The 18,482-nt window shown below is 42.7% G+C and overlaps 1 protein-coding gene across 6 annotated transcripts in view; it reads left to right on the top strand.

Annotated features, from left to right (window-relative positions):
• LOC147024160 (unconventional myosin-X-like) overlaps positions 1-18,482 on the top strand; it is a 76,565-nt gene that overhangs the window by 47,406 nt on the left and 10,677 nt on the right. For all 6 annotated transcript variants that reach the window (XM_085883794.1, XM_085883793.1, XM_085883792.1 and 3 more), the window contains 8 exons: positions 3,263-3,506; positions 3,732-3,827; positions 4,619-4,712; positions 8,853-8,908; positions 9,078-9,220; positions 13,739-13,933; positions 15,676-15,966; positions 16,385-16,682. In XM_085883794.1, coding sequence (XP_085739920.1) covers positions 3,263-3,506; positions 3,732-3,827; positions 4,619-4,712; positions 8,853-8,908; positions 9,078-9,220; positions 13,739-13,933; positions 15,676-15,966; positions 16,385-16,682 — 1,417 coding nt within the window. The remainder of the gene's footprint in view (positions 1-3,262; positions 3,507-3,731; positions 3,828-4,618; positions 4,713-8,852; positions 8,909-9,077; positions 9,221-13,738; positions 13,934-15,675; positions 15,967-16,384; positions 16,683-18,482) is intronic.

Raw genomic sequence — 18,482 nt, 5'->3', positions numbered from 1 at the left:
GTGGGGGTGGGAGTGAGGACAATGGGGGAAGGAGGAGGAGGTAAGCGTGAGGTGAGTTTTGGACTTGCATTTGGTAGTGGGATTTGTGAAGAATGGCGGGGGTGGAAGGGGCTTTACAGGATTGAACAAAATTGGGTACATTAATACAGCACGTGGAGACCGCCGGGAGATGTCCATGAGAGGTGAAGAGGGGAGGTGGTAAGCATGAGAAGAGGTGGAGGGAAGGCAGCATGAGGGGCAAGGAGGGGAAGGCAGCATGAGGGTCAGGGAAGGAAAGGGTGATAAAATCCACCCAAACAGCAAAATTTTCTTTTTAACTGCTGGGTTCTATATAAAACTGGGTGAGAGCATTTAAAACTCGCGCTATCTACCTGGCAAAGGCCTGCCGGCATGCATGCTTGCTCAGAGATAGGGGTGGGAGAGACAGGAATAGGGGTGGGAGAGAGAGGGAGAGGGTTGGGAGAGACAGGAGGGAGAGAGAGAGGGGTGGGATAGGGGTGAGAGAGGGGAGGGGGGAGAGAGAGGGGCCAAGAGTGCAGAGGGGGAGAGGAAGGAGAGGGGGATTCTGGCAGATGTGATGCCCAGTTCATTGTCCATCCGACAGACTACACCACACACTGATGAATCAACCTGCCTGTGAAACACCGGGATGACAGTTTATAGTTGGGTCGTGATTCAAACCCAGGATCGACAGCTTATAGTGAATGTGCGTACTTCTCGGCTATCCTGCCATAATGTGGCAATTCATTACGTTGTAACAACTTAAACATTTTTACTCTTTGTAATCATCTAATTTATTTTGTCTTCCCAACTCCACTGTCGAAACGTGGTTTCGCGATCGAAGCTTAACAAAGCACTCAAACAAAACGGTTGAAGAAACTTTAAAAAAAAAGAAAAAAAATTTATGTATTTACCTATGCTGAAGTGGTGGGTCATATAATGAAAGAAGATCGTACAAAAAGGGGAAACGTGGTGTAAAATAAAATTGTACATTTTCAGTGAGCCATTCATCGCCTGATGCACCGCAGAACAACATGGGACCAAACACAGGCGAGTGGCCCCTGAACTTTGTTCAAGTTGATTGATATACAATATTCAGTGACAGTGCAAATATTGCAGAGTGCTCTCCAAGTGGCTTCATCACTCAAGGAAGCACTCCAACGAAACGGTTGATAAGGAATGGCTGGCATGGCAAGCAATTAGCAATTACCGATCCGTCATATTAAACACCTCCCGGAGACGCCCAAAACGTTCAACATGTCCAAATTGGACAAATGATCACCTTTCTTTAGCAGTCAGAACTGCTGCTATGTTCAATTCTGGAGCTTAAATCTTGTAATTCGGCTTAGTTTAAGAGATTCTAGAGGTTGTGGAATGTGAGGAAATGAAATAAAGCCTCGGCACTGTCTGGTTGGGTGAGTTTTGATTTCAGGACGTGTTGGACATTGAAAAGTTTTGGAGTTATTGATCTCATGGTGGTTACCTTCTACCTGCAGCACTGCTTGAACTCACATCCAAATATACACTTTATAGCGGCTTTTGATGGCCTCAAAACAGACGTCAAGATCGATGTCTGGTAGCTTAAAACCTTGCCGACATTCTGAAGTACCTACATCCAAAATTTGGCCCACTAGGTGCTACAGTTCGGTCGTGAAAGAATAACATACAAGCATACAAACAAACACACAAATACACAAAACAAACACAAACATATGACATTTGAGCTTCATTGTGTCTGTCCAGGCCATAACCTTTTCACCATTTGAGCTTTTGTCATCAAATTTTCAACAAACCTTTATGATGAGACGATGGAGAAGACAAATTCATCATGATAATAAAGATTTCGTCAAGTATAGTTCAAGTACAAGGCGGCCACGAACAGGCTTCGCATTTTGAAATCCTTTCTCGTTACGACTTATAATACCAGCTTGCACAAAGTGGCGCTATACGATACACATTTACATACAGAGTATTGGGGTCTTCCACTCCCCCTCCCCACCATCACAAACCCTGGGGGCTATCTTGACCGCATAAAACCAACAGCCCAAGTACATCAAGTACAACCACCAGTTTTGTACTCATTCCGTCCAGCGATTCAGTGCTCGTAATGCTAGCACTTCTGGGAGTATGAATTTTTTATCGCCGAAAACCTTGCTGTGGACACCCCGACTACAACCACCAGTTTTCATCATTCTGTATAGCGATTCAAGAGTGCATAGCGAAACAAACAAACAAATAAACAGTGTGATATTTAGAATGATAAGTCTCCCACTTCTATGGTTTTGATGCAGAGAATTGATGTATTTTATTATGACTTGTAATACCCCTTACACCGAGAATGGGCCAATACATACTTCCATAGAGAATTTGCCTTCCCCTCTCCACCCCCCCCCCCCCAAAAAAACCCCCTGCACTCTGGGGCCATGATTTTCTTTACCGTCTAAAACTATCCTGGGAACACGAGTACAACCCCCAGTTTTAAACTCATTCCATCCATCAGTTCAAGGGTGCTTGGTAGACAAACAAGCACACAATCACACAAACAGACACTTCCAAAATTTCATATATATTATGACTAGCGATACCCATGCACATGCACGGGATAGCAGTACAACATAGCTGGCAGCAGACGACAGACCGTACACGGGGAATGACAAAAATACGCATTGTGCAAAATGCAATTGGTACTATGGAACGCCAAGACTTCCCAAACATTGTCGGCATGTCCGCTGAGTGCCACAGCAATTTCATAGGGATCGTGTGACGGCGAGCCGAGTTTTTAGTGTGCAAGCTTGGTATTATAATAGAGATTGTCTAATGCTATTTTATATGCAAGTTTATTTTTATTTATGAATGTAACATGGTTTTACATTGAAGTCTGTTGAATGAACTCGATCAATATACTCTGGCTGTGTACAAGTCATCAATGAGGTGGTATAACACCAATGTGTATATGAGGGGGGAATGAAAATGTTGAGGTTTCAGTGCCAAAATATACCTGATATTGCAATGGCATCTGCAAACTCACCCATCGCTAAGGAAAATGTGTTCACTTGTTTTGTGCTAACATCTGAACACAGCTTGTGATGCTTTAACCTCAGGTTCAAATCCAATAATTGTGTTTATTTGTTCATCGGCTAGTGTCCTTGTCATGTGTAAATGCCTGCAAAAGTACAAAGATGTCTTTGTCTTGCTTGGTATGTACTGTATGTAATAAAAGACCTTAAATTAAGTTCCACAACCCTCCATCCCAATCTCTCAGCTGGTGTGCTAGGTATGTGGAAACTTCGATGGTGCGTGCTTCGTGACGATACCTTCATGTGGTTCCGAGCACGCCAGGAGGCCATACGCTCGGGATGGCTGCTCAAGCAAGCCAATCGGTCTTCCTCCCGAAGTCGCATCTCATGGAGGAGGCATTGGTTTGTGTTGCACGCTGGAGAGCTGCTCTGCTATGACAATGACCGTGAAGACAAGCTTCATTACACGATCGATGTCCAATCAATCAGGCAAGAATGCAAATTTAAAATAGCAATTTTGCTCAAAATAAATCCTGGTAAAATAATTACAACTTTCAAAAGTTCAAAAACCGTCTGCTTTGTGAAGTTCTTCCATTGTGTGTTAAAACAGATCTGATAATTCAAAATTGATCTCTTTTCGAACTTCTGATTGAACGACGTCGTTACTTTTTCCTGACGGTCAACAAATTGTAACATAGATCTTTATGCTTTCAGTCACATCCAAGATCAGACGGAACAGGAGAACGGTATTGATCTAATTATGCCGGACAGGACCTTCCATTTCATTGCCTTGTCACCAGAAGATGCCAGGTAAAGTCTGGCTGGACAGAAGCTGTTGCAAAAATAAATCGTGGAAAGATTTGCATAAGTCTTTTATGAACCTTATTTTACTATTATTATTATAATTATTATCATTATAATTATTATTATTACTGATTAGGACATGAAGGCTAAAAGAGTGGTGTTTCAAAATTGTGACACTTACATTTTAGGTCATGATAATACCCCGTAAAAAATCCTTCTTTTCTATTACTTTGACAGAGTCTTACACTTAAAATCGTGCAACAATATTATTTGAACCATGATAGCCCTTGCAAACATCTCCGATAGTTTTCTTAAGAGATGTGAAAGAAATTGGATGATGATCTCATGAGAATTCTGTCATTGAGATGAATCTCTCATGACTACATTAGATTACAAGTTCTGTATGTACATTGTACAGTCTAACTTTTGTTGTTAATATAATAACAGTTGAGGAGCGTTGATGAAGAAAGAATTTCAATCGGTTTTCCCACTATATACTAGATGTACCATTGTGCCTATTTCACCATGTCGTGGAAGGTAACATTCACATGACTATGTAGAATTTGAACCTGGGCTTCCATGGGTTCATACCTTGCACAAAAACCTACATAAAGAGAGATAACTGTACTGTGCTCTACATCCTCTTTTTGTATGAAGGAAGGATAAAAAGAAAAGTATCCTTGGCCATACTCGCAACACATATCCCTGATAAATTGCTGTATAATTCCACAAGAATTTCGTGAAACATGATGGAAGCAAACAGGAAAGCTTAGGCCTTGTACTATTCTCATTGGCAGTGCATGGTTCAATGTCCTGATGCTCGTGCAAAAAGCCTCGGAGTTTGAACTGAAGCATTTACCTTGTGAGGATGCCAACCCACAGAATGCTATGGTGAGTTCTGGAAACAAATCATAGTTCACAACCCTCTGTTTTATTTTTTCAAAGTTAAATTATATTATTATATGACTTCCTTGAATAGTTGGAAAAAGATTATTGGCAAGTACGTGAATTAAATACCATGATGGGCAGCATATTGTGACGTTTGTGGTGGGGGGGGGGGGCGGAGGTTAGATATCACCATAGAGCAGATAGGAATGTACGGAGTAGCATGGTCCGCGTGCGAGTCGATGGCCATCTCGATGTGTAAGTAGCGAAACGTTAACTTAAGAATTGTCTTGTTTGAATGTGCGCCATACAGGGGGTGGTGCATGGTAAAAATTAGTTTGGGATTATGGTTCAGGAAATCGTGTGAAAAACCTCTATGTAAACCTATACTGGGGGTGCCGGGAGACTTGGCACGTAAGAAAAAGGGGGTGGAGCTTGGATGGCCTCGAGAGGGAGGGGAGGAGCGGTTGTCGCCTCTAAAGGGGATGGAGCGTTGCCCCGAGAGGTCGAGAGAGAACGATCAAGAGAGTTGGTGAGAGAGTGGGAAGTGTGACGTGGAGATGACGAAGAAGGTTGTTGAGTTCTGAGAGGAGAAAGATTGGGTGTGAGGAAAACGGAAAGAGTTGGTTTGAGGAGAAAGACAGAAGCCTGAGGAGAACCATCGACGTGTGAGGAATTCTTAGGAAAAAGAGAAGGGCTTTCTCTGAGGAGGTCGTCCTGCCTGCCTGTGTTCATCCTGCCTTGCCCCATTTTCATCAACCTGCCCGTGTGCTTCATCTCCTCGTCGTCCTTGTCGTCATCTGCTCGCCTCGCCTTGCTCCTCCTCCCTCCTCATCCCCGCTGCCCCAGAGCCGAGTCCCCCAGTTTTTTTGTCCCCTTTTCCCCAGTCTGTGACCGAGTCTGGAATGAGGGGCCTTAGTTTCTTTAGATTCATTTTTATTCTCATTGTATTTAATTATTTATTACTTCCATTCCTTTTCTTCCCCACCTCAACCCGCCGTCGTCTCCTCCATAGCATTCAATCATCCCTGGTTCTTTTTATTATTGTGGTTCGGGAAATAAACCCGTTGGGTTTAAAAGCTTTAAGATTTCTCGAGCCTCCCCTCACGATCCACGCGCGCGTTGTCCGCCATCAATTCGGAACGTCTCAGGAGTTGAGCCGCTCGGGACATCGTGGGACTCTAGCCTCCCACCGCGACGAGCTCGACGTTAGTCCAGCCGTCGACGCGACGACATGTTCGAGATCTATGTTGTTTGTTTGATCTCAAAAAGCATACGTTGATAAATATATTGCTTCAAAATACATAAAGGATTGCGTGTGGATAGTACAAGGACAAAAACAAACAACTTTAATACAGGAGGTAATATGGCCCATCATGCTTGCAGGACATCAACACCACATGAATTAAATTAACCAGGTTATTGACTCCTGCAGGAGTGTGGCATTGAAAGAAGATTGGGGCTGGGGGGGAGGATTGAGGGAGACTGGGGAGGACAACAGTGGGGGGGGGGGCAGGCACAGGGACATCACCAAGGTGATCGACTCGTGTGGACCGGAATTTGGAATTTGTTCAGGGTGCCAATGATAACTTGTCTACTCTTCATGAAGTACACTGTGGGATCTTTAACATTGACCAACTAATACCAGCTGATGGACCGCAAAGTTTAACGTCCATCCAAGGGATGGCACACAATTTATAAATCACCCTGCCTGTGAAACACCGGGACGACGGTTTATAGCTGGATTAGGGGGTGAGTGCATGTACCTCTAGGGCAGTGTTTCCCAACCTTTTTTCTGTCATTTCCCCTTGCACCCAATTCAACCATCCAGATTTCCCCCTTCATGTGTATGAGAGAAAGAACAGTTAAAACACACTGAGACTATTTACTAATTTATTTTTCAAATGCACTAACACAGCTAACATTAAATTGTATTGAATAAGAACACAGCATTTCAGTGTGACTTCTGGCATTGTTTGCCGTTCACGAGTCCTTCAATGTCTGGGGGAGTTATGGAGAGCGCACAGCGAACATCCGCCTCCACCTCCAACTTGTTGCGTGCCTTTGTTTTGAGGTATACCAGTGCCGAAAATCCTGTCTCACACAGGTCGGTGGAAGAAAACTGGACCAATATCCACAGAGCATTGGTCGCAAGAAGCGGGTAGGTTCCTCGGACTTGGGTCCAAAACTCTTCCAGTTCCATATGCTGGAAGGCATCCTTCGCTGTGGAGTCGTTTTTCAAGTCCAGGAACTCTTCCTGCCACGGTTCTGGCACATCATCAACGTTCCTCTGAAATGGGTCTCTGATAAGCTTGTTCTCGTTGCTCTCGTTTGTGATCCCCGGGAAGTAATACTTGAATTTTTCCTCCAAGCCTTCGAGGTGTTGTTTGATATCCTTGGCTATTGGATCAGGCAGACCATCCTCCATATCCTCCACACATTCGTTCAGAGCGAGGAATGAGGAAAAACTTCCACTCCCCGCTCTTTTCTTCCACAGTTCCAGTTTAGCCACGAAAGCTCTGATCTTATCCGACTGAAAAAGAATGTTGGTCCCTTTGCCCTGCAGTTTCCTGTTGAGCTCGTTCAATGCACTGAAAATATCGGACAAGTAGGACAGCCGCACACGGAAAAACTCACCCTTCAACGCCTCCAGAAGCACAACATTCTCTTGGGCCCGAAGGAAGGCTACCACCTCATCAAACAATTCCAGGACTCGCTGCAACATGTTTCCCTTTGAGAGCCACCTCACCTGAGTATGAAACAGCAACGATTCGTGGTCGGCTTCCATGCCTTCACAGAGCCGACGGAACAGCCGAGTGTTCAGAGCGGAACCCTTGATAAAGTTGACGACTTTGATGACAGTCTCGAGATGCTGCTTGAAGTTCTTGGGGAGAGTTGTCGAAGCAAGCGCCTCTTTGTGGATCAGACAGTGTGTCGATTCCACTGCCGGATTCTTTTGCTTGACGAGCGTGACGAACCCCGATCGAGAGCCGAGCATGGCTGGGGCACCATCCGTGCACACCCCAACCAGAGACTCCCAGCTGATGTTGCTGTCTTCGAAAAAGTCATTGATAAGGTCCATCACATCCTGAGCTTTGGTCGTGGTCTGGAGAGGTTTGCAGAAGAGGAATTCTTCTGCAATTCCTTTTTCGGTGGTATAACGAACAAAGACCAACAGCTGGGACAGATTCGCAACATCTGTCGATTCGTCAAGTTGAATCGAAAAAAACTGTGACCCTCGAACCTCTGAACAACTTGGTTCTTGATGCTCTCAGCCATATCATTGATCCGTGACCGAATGGTGTTGTTTGAAAGGGAAATCTGGTTCATCTTGTTGTGGGCAGCCTCACCAAGGACCAACTTCACGCACTGCAGCATACAGGGCTTCACCAATGTTTCACCAATTGTGTGTGGTTTCTTCTCCCTCGCAATCTTGTACGAGACTTCGTATGACGCTTTCACAATAGCGTCCGTTTGCTGACGAAACGTTCCAGTTGAGTCCAGTCTCATCTTCTTCAGATAATTTTGTTTCAGCTTGAAGTATTCACGATCCTTGTTCTGTAGTTCGGGATGGCATCCTTCAAGGTGTTTCTTCATCTGGAATGGCTTCATGCTACCATTCCCCAAGGTCTTTGTGCAGATGACACATTGTGGCAGATGTTCCCCGTTATTCACAACGAACGTAAAACCGAAGTCTAGATATGCTTCTGAATATATCCGTTTTTTCGACATGATCACTTGCGGACCTGAAAAGAACAAGAGAGATCATATTAAGACATGTAATAGAAAAGAACAAACTAAAAAAGAAGAAGGAAAATAAAACATAAGAATGAAAGCGGGTAAAGTTCAGGAAACGGGTACTCCTGAGAAGAGAAGAACAGAAGGCTATTACTGGAAATTATTTTCTGATAATTTCCAGAATTTTAATTCCAGACTATAATTTCCCCCTGAAACACCCAAATTTCCCCCCTGGGGGAAATTCCCCCCCCCCCCCGGTTGGGAACCTGTGCTCTAGGGCTAGGCTATCCTGCCAGTCTCTCCTACTTTAAACAATGCATATTATTTACTATTATTGTCATTATAACCATGATCATATGCCTGTACCGAGTTTGAACTGAAGCATTTACCTTTCCTTTTTCGCAACAGGGAACACTAGATATTGGGCTCATCGATTCAGTTAACCTGACCAAACAACAGAACAAGTAAGTGCTAAAACTTGTGGCAAAGATGTATCCAATCATTTGGCTACCAATATTAATGGACTATCTTTTATAGAACTTGGAAACAGTTGTGGAGGCTTCCTCCGATTGCGGCAGTTGCATTCCGTTTGGTTTGACGGATTGTGAGGGTATAACGTATCACCATGCGCAGGTCCAACTGCTTTTCAATTGTGGCAAGCAGAAGAACGCTGCATTTTGCAGCCAATACTGCAGAAGACGAACAACGCTGGCTGTCCTTACTACAGCGGAGTAAAGGCGACGCATATGTACAGGGACAGGAGTTCATTGTACGAGGTATGTCACATGGGCCACTGGCTCAACACTTCATCTCAACTGTGCTTGGACAAATCGTACCAAGTCTTTGTCTTCAATCAGAAGTTTCTTAGAGAATTAATCCTTCATTTGGAGCAGATGTGCTGTCAGACATATATTGCCTTTAAGTGTGTAAAATCATTGCAAAGGCTATATATTCAAAATTGAAATTCAAGTGCGTTTAAGTGCCCACCTCTTTTTTTTTTAATGTTTTTTATTTTTCATTATCCATAGCAACACACAATATATGCCCCTCTGGAAAATTTTGAAAAATTGATGTCAAAATATGCATTTTGGGGGTGATCCTGTCCAAATTGTAACAAACAAACTTTGCAAATAAAAAAGTGATATTTGGGAAGAATTTTTTTTTGTCACCTGAACATCTTTTGCTGGCAAGATGATTTTCAGTTGGTACAGCATTTTTGCAATCGTTAAATATGTATTTCACTAAAAGAGACATTATCAAAGCTTTTCGACTTGCACTCCTCAGGATAAAACAGCAAGCAGACGAAGAATAAGCACCAAACTCTTGTTTATAAAGTTACAATGTAATGTCCTCAACGTTGATTGGTTGAGAGAAAGAAAGGTCGGGATTACCTGATTTGTGGAACCATCATGAATAATGATTTGGCAGAGAGAGTCACCAAAGTACCGGCGGAAACATCATGCGAATTAGCTGATGGCTAGTTGGGGTGGGGGGGGGGGTGGTGGTTTTCATGATGACTCAACTTTTACTATGGTACAGTTGCCATAATAGTCAGAATAGATATAAAGTTCAGACAAATTATTTCTGTTTACAAAGAATGGGATTGGTTGATCTGATGAATGTGGCCTCCATTGCACGAATGTGAGTTAAACTATGTCCTCTACTCAGGATTTTAAACCAGCCAATACGGTATTGCTCTGCACACTGAGGATTATTCAGTAAATGGTAATCAGTTGCAGAAGCACAGGGAATAGTTGTCATAGTGTGTATATTCTTACAAGCCCAAGTTGGTTGTCTCTGTTCGGATGACTGACCCCATCTGATCCCCAAAGGGACGTGTTGTTCAATGCCATCCTTCATTCTCAAAGATGTGCGGCCCACATACCTGGCATCACACTGGCACTGAAATTCGTAAATAATCTTATTTATATGAGAGGCGGGCAGAACATCTTTTTGGACTGAGGGAACAACCGGTGGGTGGTGAAAATCGCTCGTGGTTGAATAGCATAGAAAGAATGGGACACTGTCTGTTTGATCTGGTTTTCAAACCGTTGAGACACTTTGCCTTTCCAAGGTAGACGTAGGTATACAGGACATGTACCAGGTCCGATTATAGGATTCGTTGGTGGGTTCAGGAATTTGTATATATATATATATATATATATATATATATATATATATATATATATATATAATATCTATATATAATATCTATATATATATATATACATATATATATATATATATATATATATATATATATATATATATATATATATATATATATCCTGGTGTTGGTGCAGTGGTTAGGGCAGTGGCTTGGGATCCAAAAGGTCCTGAGTTCAAGCCCCGTTGGGCCACTGAATTAATACACCAGGGGGTTGACTCAGCCTGTCATCCTTCCGAGGTCGGCGAAATGAGTACCAGTATACTGGGCCAGTGTACACCCCGGTTAAAATAGGTGTACCATATCCCTGTGTCGTAAGAGGCGATCAGGGTTGCGTCAGGAAGGGCATCCGGCGTAAAACATGTGCCAAATCACTATGCGGATCATACGGATGATCCGCTGTGGCGACCCCTAAAGGGAGCAGCCGAAAGAAGAAGAAGATATATATATATATATATATATATATATATATATATATATATATATATATATATATATATATATATATATATATATATATATATATATTGATTATCTGTTCAGGATACCCATTATCAAGAAGAACAGTCTTGATGGTCTCAATTTCAGCATCGAGCTTATCTGTGGAGCAGATCTTTCTTGCTCTATTGATCAAGATACGAATCAATCCGATCTAGAGGAACTGAAGGAGTCCCACCTAGTATAGTGTCCGGTAAAAGAAGAGTTACAGTAGACTGTGGTTTTATGAGTGTCGGCCGATTTCTCAACTAAGATGTCCAAGAAGGGAAGTACGCAGGAGCGTTCCTTCTCGAATGTGAACTCTCAGGATGGATGGAGAGAGTTCAGGTATGCCAAGAAAACTTCACATGCTGAGGTTGGCTCAAAGACAGCAAAGATGTCATCCACGTACCGGTAATAGATGGAAGGGGGTTGAACTCCAGGATGTGGATCTGCAAAGGCATGTTTTTCACAGTTTTTCACAACAGTTTTAGTCACTATTTGCATTTACAACACTCAAGTAGTCCAGTCCCTGTGGCTGCCATACTTTTCTCAACCCCACTCCCCCCCCCCACCCCCAGTAAAACGGAGTTGAGAACCTGATAAATTCATTTCACGTAATGGTGGTGCAGCATAAGCATGATGGACCAAATGGCCAAAAAGTTTCTTGTTAAGATGTATTGGTCTTGTATCAATGTAGTCACAAACCTCATCATAACCAACAGACATTATCAGATTTTGCAACATAATCGTGTCTTCACTTTGTGCAACGTAGAGACGGATCTTCGGTATTTTCCGTGAAGTTCACATCGGAGCGAACGGTGATGGGAAAATCCAACAATGGATGTTATTTCCATATTTACCTTCATCGACCTCTCTGACTCTCTGGAAAAGCCTCCATATTTCTTTGCTGATGACTCCACCCTCTGCCGTACCATCTGTCATCCCTCAGACCGGCAAGCAGCAGCTTCTTCGCTCACTGCAGATCTGGGTAAAATCACAAACTGGTCCAACACGTGGAACATGTCTTTCAATCCAGACAAATCTCACACTCTCACTATGTCTCTCCGAAAGGACCGTTTGGAACCCCCCTCCCCCCCCATCCACTTTCTCAACAATCCTATGGAAGAAGTCCTTTCTTTCAAGCTTCTGGGTCTCACAATCTGCCATGACCTTTCCTGGGAAAGCCACATTTCAAACCTCGCCTCCAAAGCCAGTCACCGACTGGGAATCCTCCATCGTGCAAAGTCCTTCCTCAGCCTACCTGAGCTCCTGACCACTTACAAAGCTTTTGTCCGCAGCCTGATGGAGTACTGCTCTCCCATCTGGGCTGGTGCTCCTGCCTCCCACCTTTCTCGGCTTCACGCTGTGGAAACCAGGGCATTTCGGATCATTGGCATCTCCCGCAATGAGGCTGAGTCTTTGGGCCTCTCACTCTCTCACCGCAGGCTGGTCGGTGGTCTTTCTGTCTTCTACCGTCTCCTCTCCAGCCTCGCCCCCTCCCCCTGCTCTCTCTGCGATTTGTCCCCACCACATTTCCTCAGGGTGCTCAAAGTCTACCAACCACCCCCTTCTGGTAAAACTACCAAAATCACTGCTCACCTTCACTCTTTCATTTCTATTTTTCCCTGCCTTTGGAATAAACTCCCTCACTCTATTCAATCCCATTCTTCCCTCCAGGCCTTCAAAACAGCTGTTCACCACCACCTCTTATCATCCCCCATCCAAATCCTCGATCTTTTATACCCCCGATAATCCACCCAAACCCACTTCCTTCAAATTCCCTGCTTTCCTTCCTGAAAGTCCCTGTAATGTCCATCTTGTATTCCCCATGTTCCCCGCCCCATCCCTCTCCCTTCCACAGATCTCCTAATGTCTCTGTTCCCCACTGTTTTGTCGTTCCCACTCCCGCCCCTCTTGTCTCATGCCCCCCCTTGCTGTGCGTTGTTTGTTAGCTCTCACACGAGCCTCGACAATGTATTCCAAAAAAAAGAAAAAAAAAGACGTTCTCCTGGCTGGTGGACATCTGGTCACAGTAACGAGCTTGCACGCTTTTGTACCTGGCTAACTTCTACAAAAATACCTTATAATATAACTACCATGGGAGTAAGTCACATAATCGTGGTCATGATGTGGAAGCATCCAGATGAAATGGGTTAAGAAACTAATCAGCATGTCAGAATAGCACTTCAATTCCATGTAATCGCAGCATGTTTTTGTGATCACAAAAATACGGAAACCTCTGTACGAGTCGTTACAAAAATACGGATGTCCTTATACATCCAGAAGATTTTCACTCGTGCACTTATTTTGTGAACTTTCAAACAAATAATTTGCTCCTGAAGTGATGTAGGGTTAATTAGGCAAGGGGTTTGAATATTTATGCAACTGAGAATCATCTGATTTTTCTCTGTTAATCTCACTAATTCACATTTCATCTGCATTTTTTAGCTTTATTACTTTGGAGTAGTTTGTGAAGACTATATATGAAGTTTGATTTGAAAGTGTCATGAAATAAGCTCAGGTGGCATAAAAAAATGTGAAAACTTTGGAGGGGGCTGAATACTTTTCCAAGCCACTGTAAACCCACTCATCTGCTGAAGGCATCTCATACAATTGACGAACTACTTTTTTACGAATTTTGTTCCAGGCTGGTTGTACAAGGCGCTGAACAACAAGCATAAGGAGCAGAGCCTGTGTCTCAAAAAGCGCTGGATGGTGCTAACACAGGACTCTCTGGATGTTTACAGAAGTTCAGTATGTGGAACCAAAAAGCTGGGAAGTTTAGTCCTCAGTAGTTTGTGTTGTGTAGAGCAACCTGAAGAAAAGCAACATACTGATACAGGTGTGTACACAGAGGAGACAAATACTTTGAACTTGCCATCTAATTGATTTGTCAAAAAATATTTTCTTAAATGACCAGTTTATCGTAAGAACCATCTGAAATTATTTACACAAAAAGACATTTTTTAAATCTTTTCTCCTGTCCTCGCCCACCCCTCTTCCCTTCTAAGTTTAACCTCCCTCCTTTCGTTTTACCCAATTCCTTACTTTGTGTATACAGTAATATGGAAATTGGCCAAAGCAACGTAAATACTTTTTACACTATTGTCAGGCTCATGGTGGATATCTCTTCATTCATGGATCTCACGAAGTGCCATCAAAATAAGTCATGAAAATTTAACAGCATTTTTCTAATTCTTACCGGCCCATTTCAAAAGGTCGATTGAATCATAGATTCAGTCTTCTTCTTGCATATGGCAGCTATCATTTTGTTGGGGCGTGACTATGTAGCTGATGCTGTGCCCCTTTACCAGTACATTGGTACTCATTTCGCCGACCTCAGCAGGATGACAGGTTGAATCAGCCTCACCTGCAGTAGGACCCTAAGATCCCAAGCCAGCTACCACAAACACGAAGCCAACATCTGCAAATTGATATAATGATACGATAGATCTGACCACTCGAGAATGAAATGGAAATTTAACATTGAATGAACCGGAAATGTGAATACATGCGACAAGAGTTAGAGAATATCGAGATGTGAAGCATGCCCAAACTTAAAAAAATAAAAAAATAAATAAAAAAGCTCATGCTTTTGTCGCATCCAGAGTGACATCCAGAGAAAGAAAGAACAAAGTTGCAGAACATTGTTGAGGTTTTGATGTTGGCCCGTATTATGTTGTGGCCTTTATGTATTCACAAATCGAGCAATGACAGACACGAGCACTACATCCTGAAGTGGAATATTTCAATAAGTGAGAAAAAATATGTATGTGTGTGTGTGTATATATATATATATATATATATATATATATATATATATATATAGTATATATATGTATTGATATATATTTTTAATACATGTAAAAAAAATATATATATATATTTATACACACATAAATATACACATTATACAAATACATATAAATTGCCGTCACTGGGGAGAAGGGTACATTTGCTTGTATATAATAGGCTAATGTTGGCTGTCTGTATTTCTCACCCTGAAACATGGAAACACTCCTCGTGGAGAAAAAATATAAAGTGAAAGTTGCTTCAAATTTATCCAAACCTCTGGGAAAATTATAATTTGTTTGAATCAGTCAAGAAACATTGAACCCGGGTAGTGTATCGGCCACAAACTGCTGCCTCAATCACTCTGAAAATTTATATTTTTCTTTCCTGTGAAGAAATATATAACGTCCCATTGTTTAGCTCTTTCAAGCAGCGCAATAATAAAAGGCTTCCTTTTTTTATACCATGGTATTTTTAACCACAGGCTTCTGCTGGTGTGGAAATATAAATCTAAATAAATATGACAATCAAGAGAATATCTAACTCAACTCATGGCTTGATGAACACGAAAAGCCGTCAAGACTCTGAGAATAGCAACCATCAGAGCACATTTAGGAACTGGACAACTAAGTCGTGAAGTCTTGGGGTGCCTTTGACTTGGATTGCCCATGGGAACCTTCCGTGATCTCAGAAGATCCTAACTGATGTTCATTCCTGGTTGTTACGCCACTACGTAATCTTTCTTTTTTCATGTTAAGTCTCAACATATCTGACTCGCACGTTTCCTTTCAGGTTTCTGGGGTATCAGTGTGCACGGACGAACTTGCACCTTTCGTCTTTTCTCTCGTCTTGTCACCGAGGCATCGCGCTGGGTCAGTGCGGTGCAGACCGTGATTGAATCCAAGATGCCCATCGCCACAGCAACACAGCGCCTGCTCACCGAGCTGCGGCACTACGTGACAGACCCTCACGCTATTGAACAGTTTTATAAACGCAACCCTATCCTGCGTTATTCGAGCCACCCATTACAGTCACCACTCACACCAATACCTTATGGAAAACCTGGCGTGAATAAATGCTCTGGTAAGAAGCATCAGGCTAAACAAGCAATGTTTTGCTATTCATTCTTAATTTCTACTTTTTCCTCATTAATTTCAAGTGGCAGTACTGTATCTCATTCTCATTCATTGTCATACTCAATTTTTTTTTGTCGCATTATTTATTTTCCAGGAAGTATGAGATAATCAAATCGAAAACAGTTGTGGCAAATCATCATCAGATTCAAAAGGTTATTGGCTCGAGTACTTCAGTCATATTTATGGAGTGGTAGTGAAGAATAGTCGTAGTCAATTTGCAGGTACCTTTTGGTGTCCCTCACATTTTGAGGTAATACGTGTCTTGTTTCTAGTCGTGGACATAGTGTTGCCTTTATGTAGTACAATAAATCAAATGAGAAACCTTAAGAATTTTCTTCCCGCTCATTCCCAATGTGTTTCACCAGCATGGGCTCAACGAAGCTACGGTCCTCTACAAGAAGAGGCCCTGCATATCTACAACACCCTCCTCATGCTGCACAGCATGCATGATCCTTTCCGGGCATTTCGCGATGTACTCCAAACCTGCCTCGACGTGCCACACCTGCGTGATGAACTCTATTGCCAGCTGGTGAAACAGACCGTCAATGTGCCAAACAATCGGTTGCCGGCAGCCATGTTGTGCTGGCAACTGCTGGCCTGTACTTGTGTCACCTTTCCTCCAAACCGCACACTCCTCCGATATGTTCGCTTTCACCTCAAAAGGCATGTGATCGTGAAACGGCTTTGAGTGCACACACATACATACAATTATAATATATATATATACAAACACTATTATCACAACATGTATTTATACATATATATCGTGCCACCAACATGACACACTCAATATATATGTATGTATACTCAATATATATGTATGTACACATACATACACAATATATATGTATGTATACATGTATGCAGATATACATACATGCAGAGACATGACAGAAGTAAATCGACACCATGATTTTGAAATAATTTATTTATGAAAGAAATTATTTTGATCTATTTTAATACATACACTCAAACTTGTTAGACTTGGCATTTGCAGATTTCAATGCTTTTTACTCTTTCAGGTATAAAACTAATGAGTTCTGAAATTTTATCTTGTGGGATTTCTGCCCAGGCTTCACGCAAACAGGTTTAGCAATTCTGCCCGTGATGTTGGTTTCCTGGAATTTTTCTGCACAGCTTGATCCAATATGGCCCAGAGGTGTTCAATGGGATTCACGTCAGGCGACTGACTTGGCCATGGAAGTCGCATGATCCCATTTCTGTCCTGCCATTCTTTGGTCTTTTTTGGAATGTGGAGCTCCTTCCTCCATGAACAGTGTTTCTTTTGACCATCTGACCAGTGGAGAAGACAGGGAGACCTCCATCCTCAAGGATAGAAATGTACATCGTAGAGATGATGTTGCCAACACACTCCACAAGCCCTGACTGACCAGCACTCCAGATTGCTTCCCACACCATCACTGAAAAACCACCGTGTTTGACAGTTGGCTGCAATCGGTTCAAAGAAAACTCTTGACTGGGAAGTCTCCAGACCCATATGCATCCACTGTCAGAAAATTGAGCAAATTGGGACTCATCTGAAAAAATGACAGTTTGTCAAAACTCCAAGGGTCTGGTGGCCATCTCACCAACCCACTTCTTTCTTCTTTGAATGTTGGCTGGTCTAAGAAGAGGTTTTCTCCAAGCTGCTCTCCCATAGTAGCCCATTTGATGAAGGTACCGCACGGCAGTTCTTGAGCTAACCTGGACCTCCTCTACAACATCTGCTGCCTTGCAACTGGGAGTCTTCTCAATGGACCGCTTGACAGCTCGAAGAAACCTTTCTGAGGGCCCAGATCGATCCGAACGGGAAGCTCTGGGTTCCTTGCCTTTGCTGGTGAATTGCACAATCACCCGATTGACTGTAGAAAGCGGAATGCCAAGGTTCTGAGATATCTAACGCTGGCTGACTCCGCCTTCTGATTGGCCAACAATTCGTCCTCTTTGAAAATCTCAAAGGTTGTGTGTGCTCCCTGGGTTTGAGGCATAGTTAATTGTCATACAAGATTCAAGAACTCGTTTCACATCACAAAGTAGTGTGCAAATGCAAATTTGCACACTACAAAGAGTAGTGCAAATCACAAAGTAAAACTATGTTTATACAGATGAAATGAATAAATTTAAGGTATCTATTTACTTCTGTCGTGTGTGTGTGTGTGTGTGTGTGTGTGTGTGTGTGTGTGTGTGTGTGTGTGTGTGTGTGTGTGTGTGTGTGTGTGTGTGTGTGTGTGTGTGTGTGTGTGTGTGTGTGTGTGTGTGTGTGCAGTTATAAAAAATCCTGATGTTGAACACACCCATAACCATTTCTCGAACATGCATTTACCGGTGTTGTTCAAACTTGGCACACAGATAATGAATGATGGCTTACATATGCGTGTCATTTCTTTTTTTGAGATCAGATCCAGGATGGCAGACTGGTGGCCATTCTCTTACTTAAATGTGTCCCCAACCATTTTCCAGACA

This window comes from Eptatretus burgeri, chromosome 6 (genome assembly GCF_056783735.1).
Source record: "Eptatretus burgeri isolate ZD-2024b chromosome 6, Ebu_testis_v1, whole genome shotgun sequence".
In the NCBI taxonomy this organism is placed as follows: Eukaryota; Metazoa; Chordata; class Myxini; order Myxiniformes; family Myxinidae; genus Eptatretus; species Eptatretus burgeri.
The sequence above is the reverse complement of the archived record's forward strand: the minus strand, read 5'-3'. Positions and strand labels throughout refer to the sequence as shown.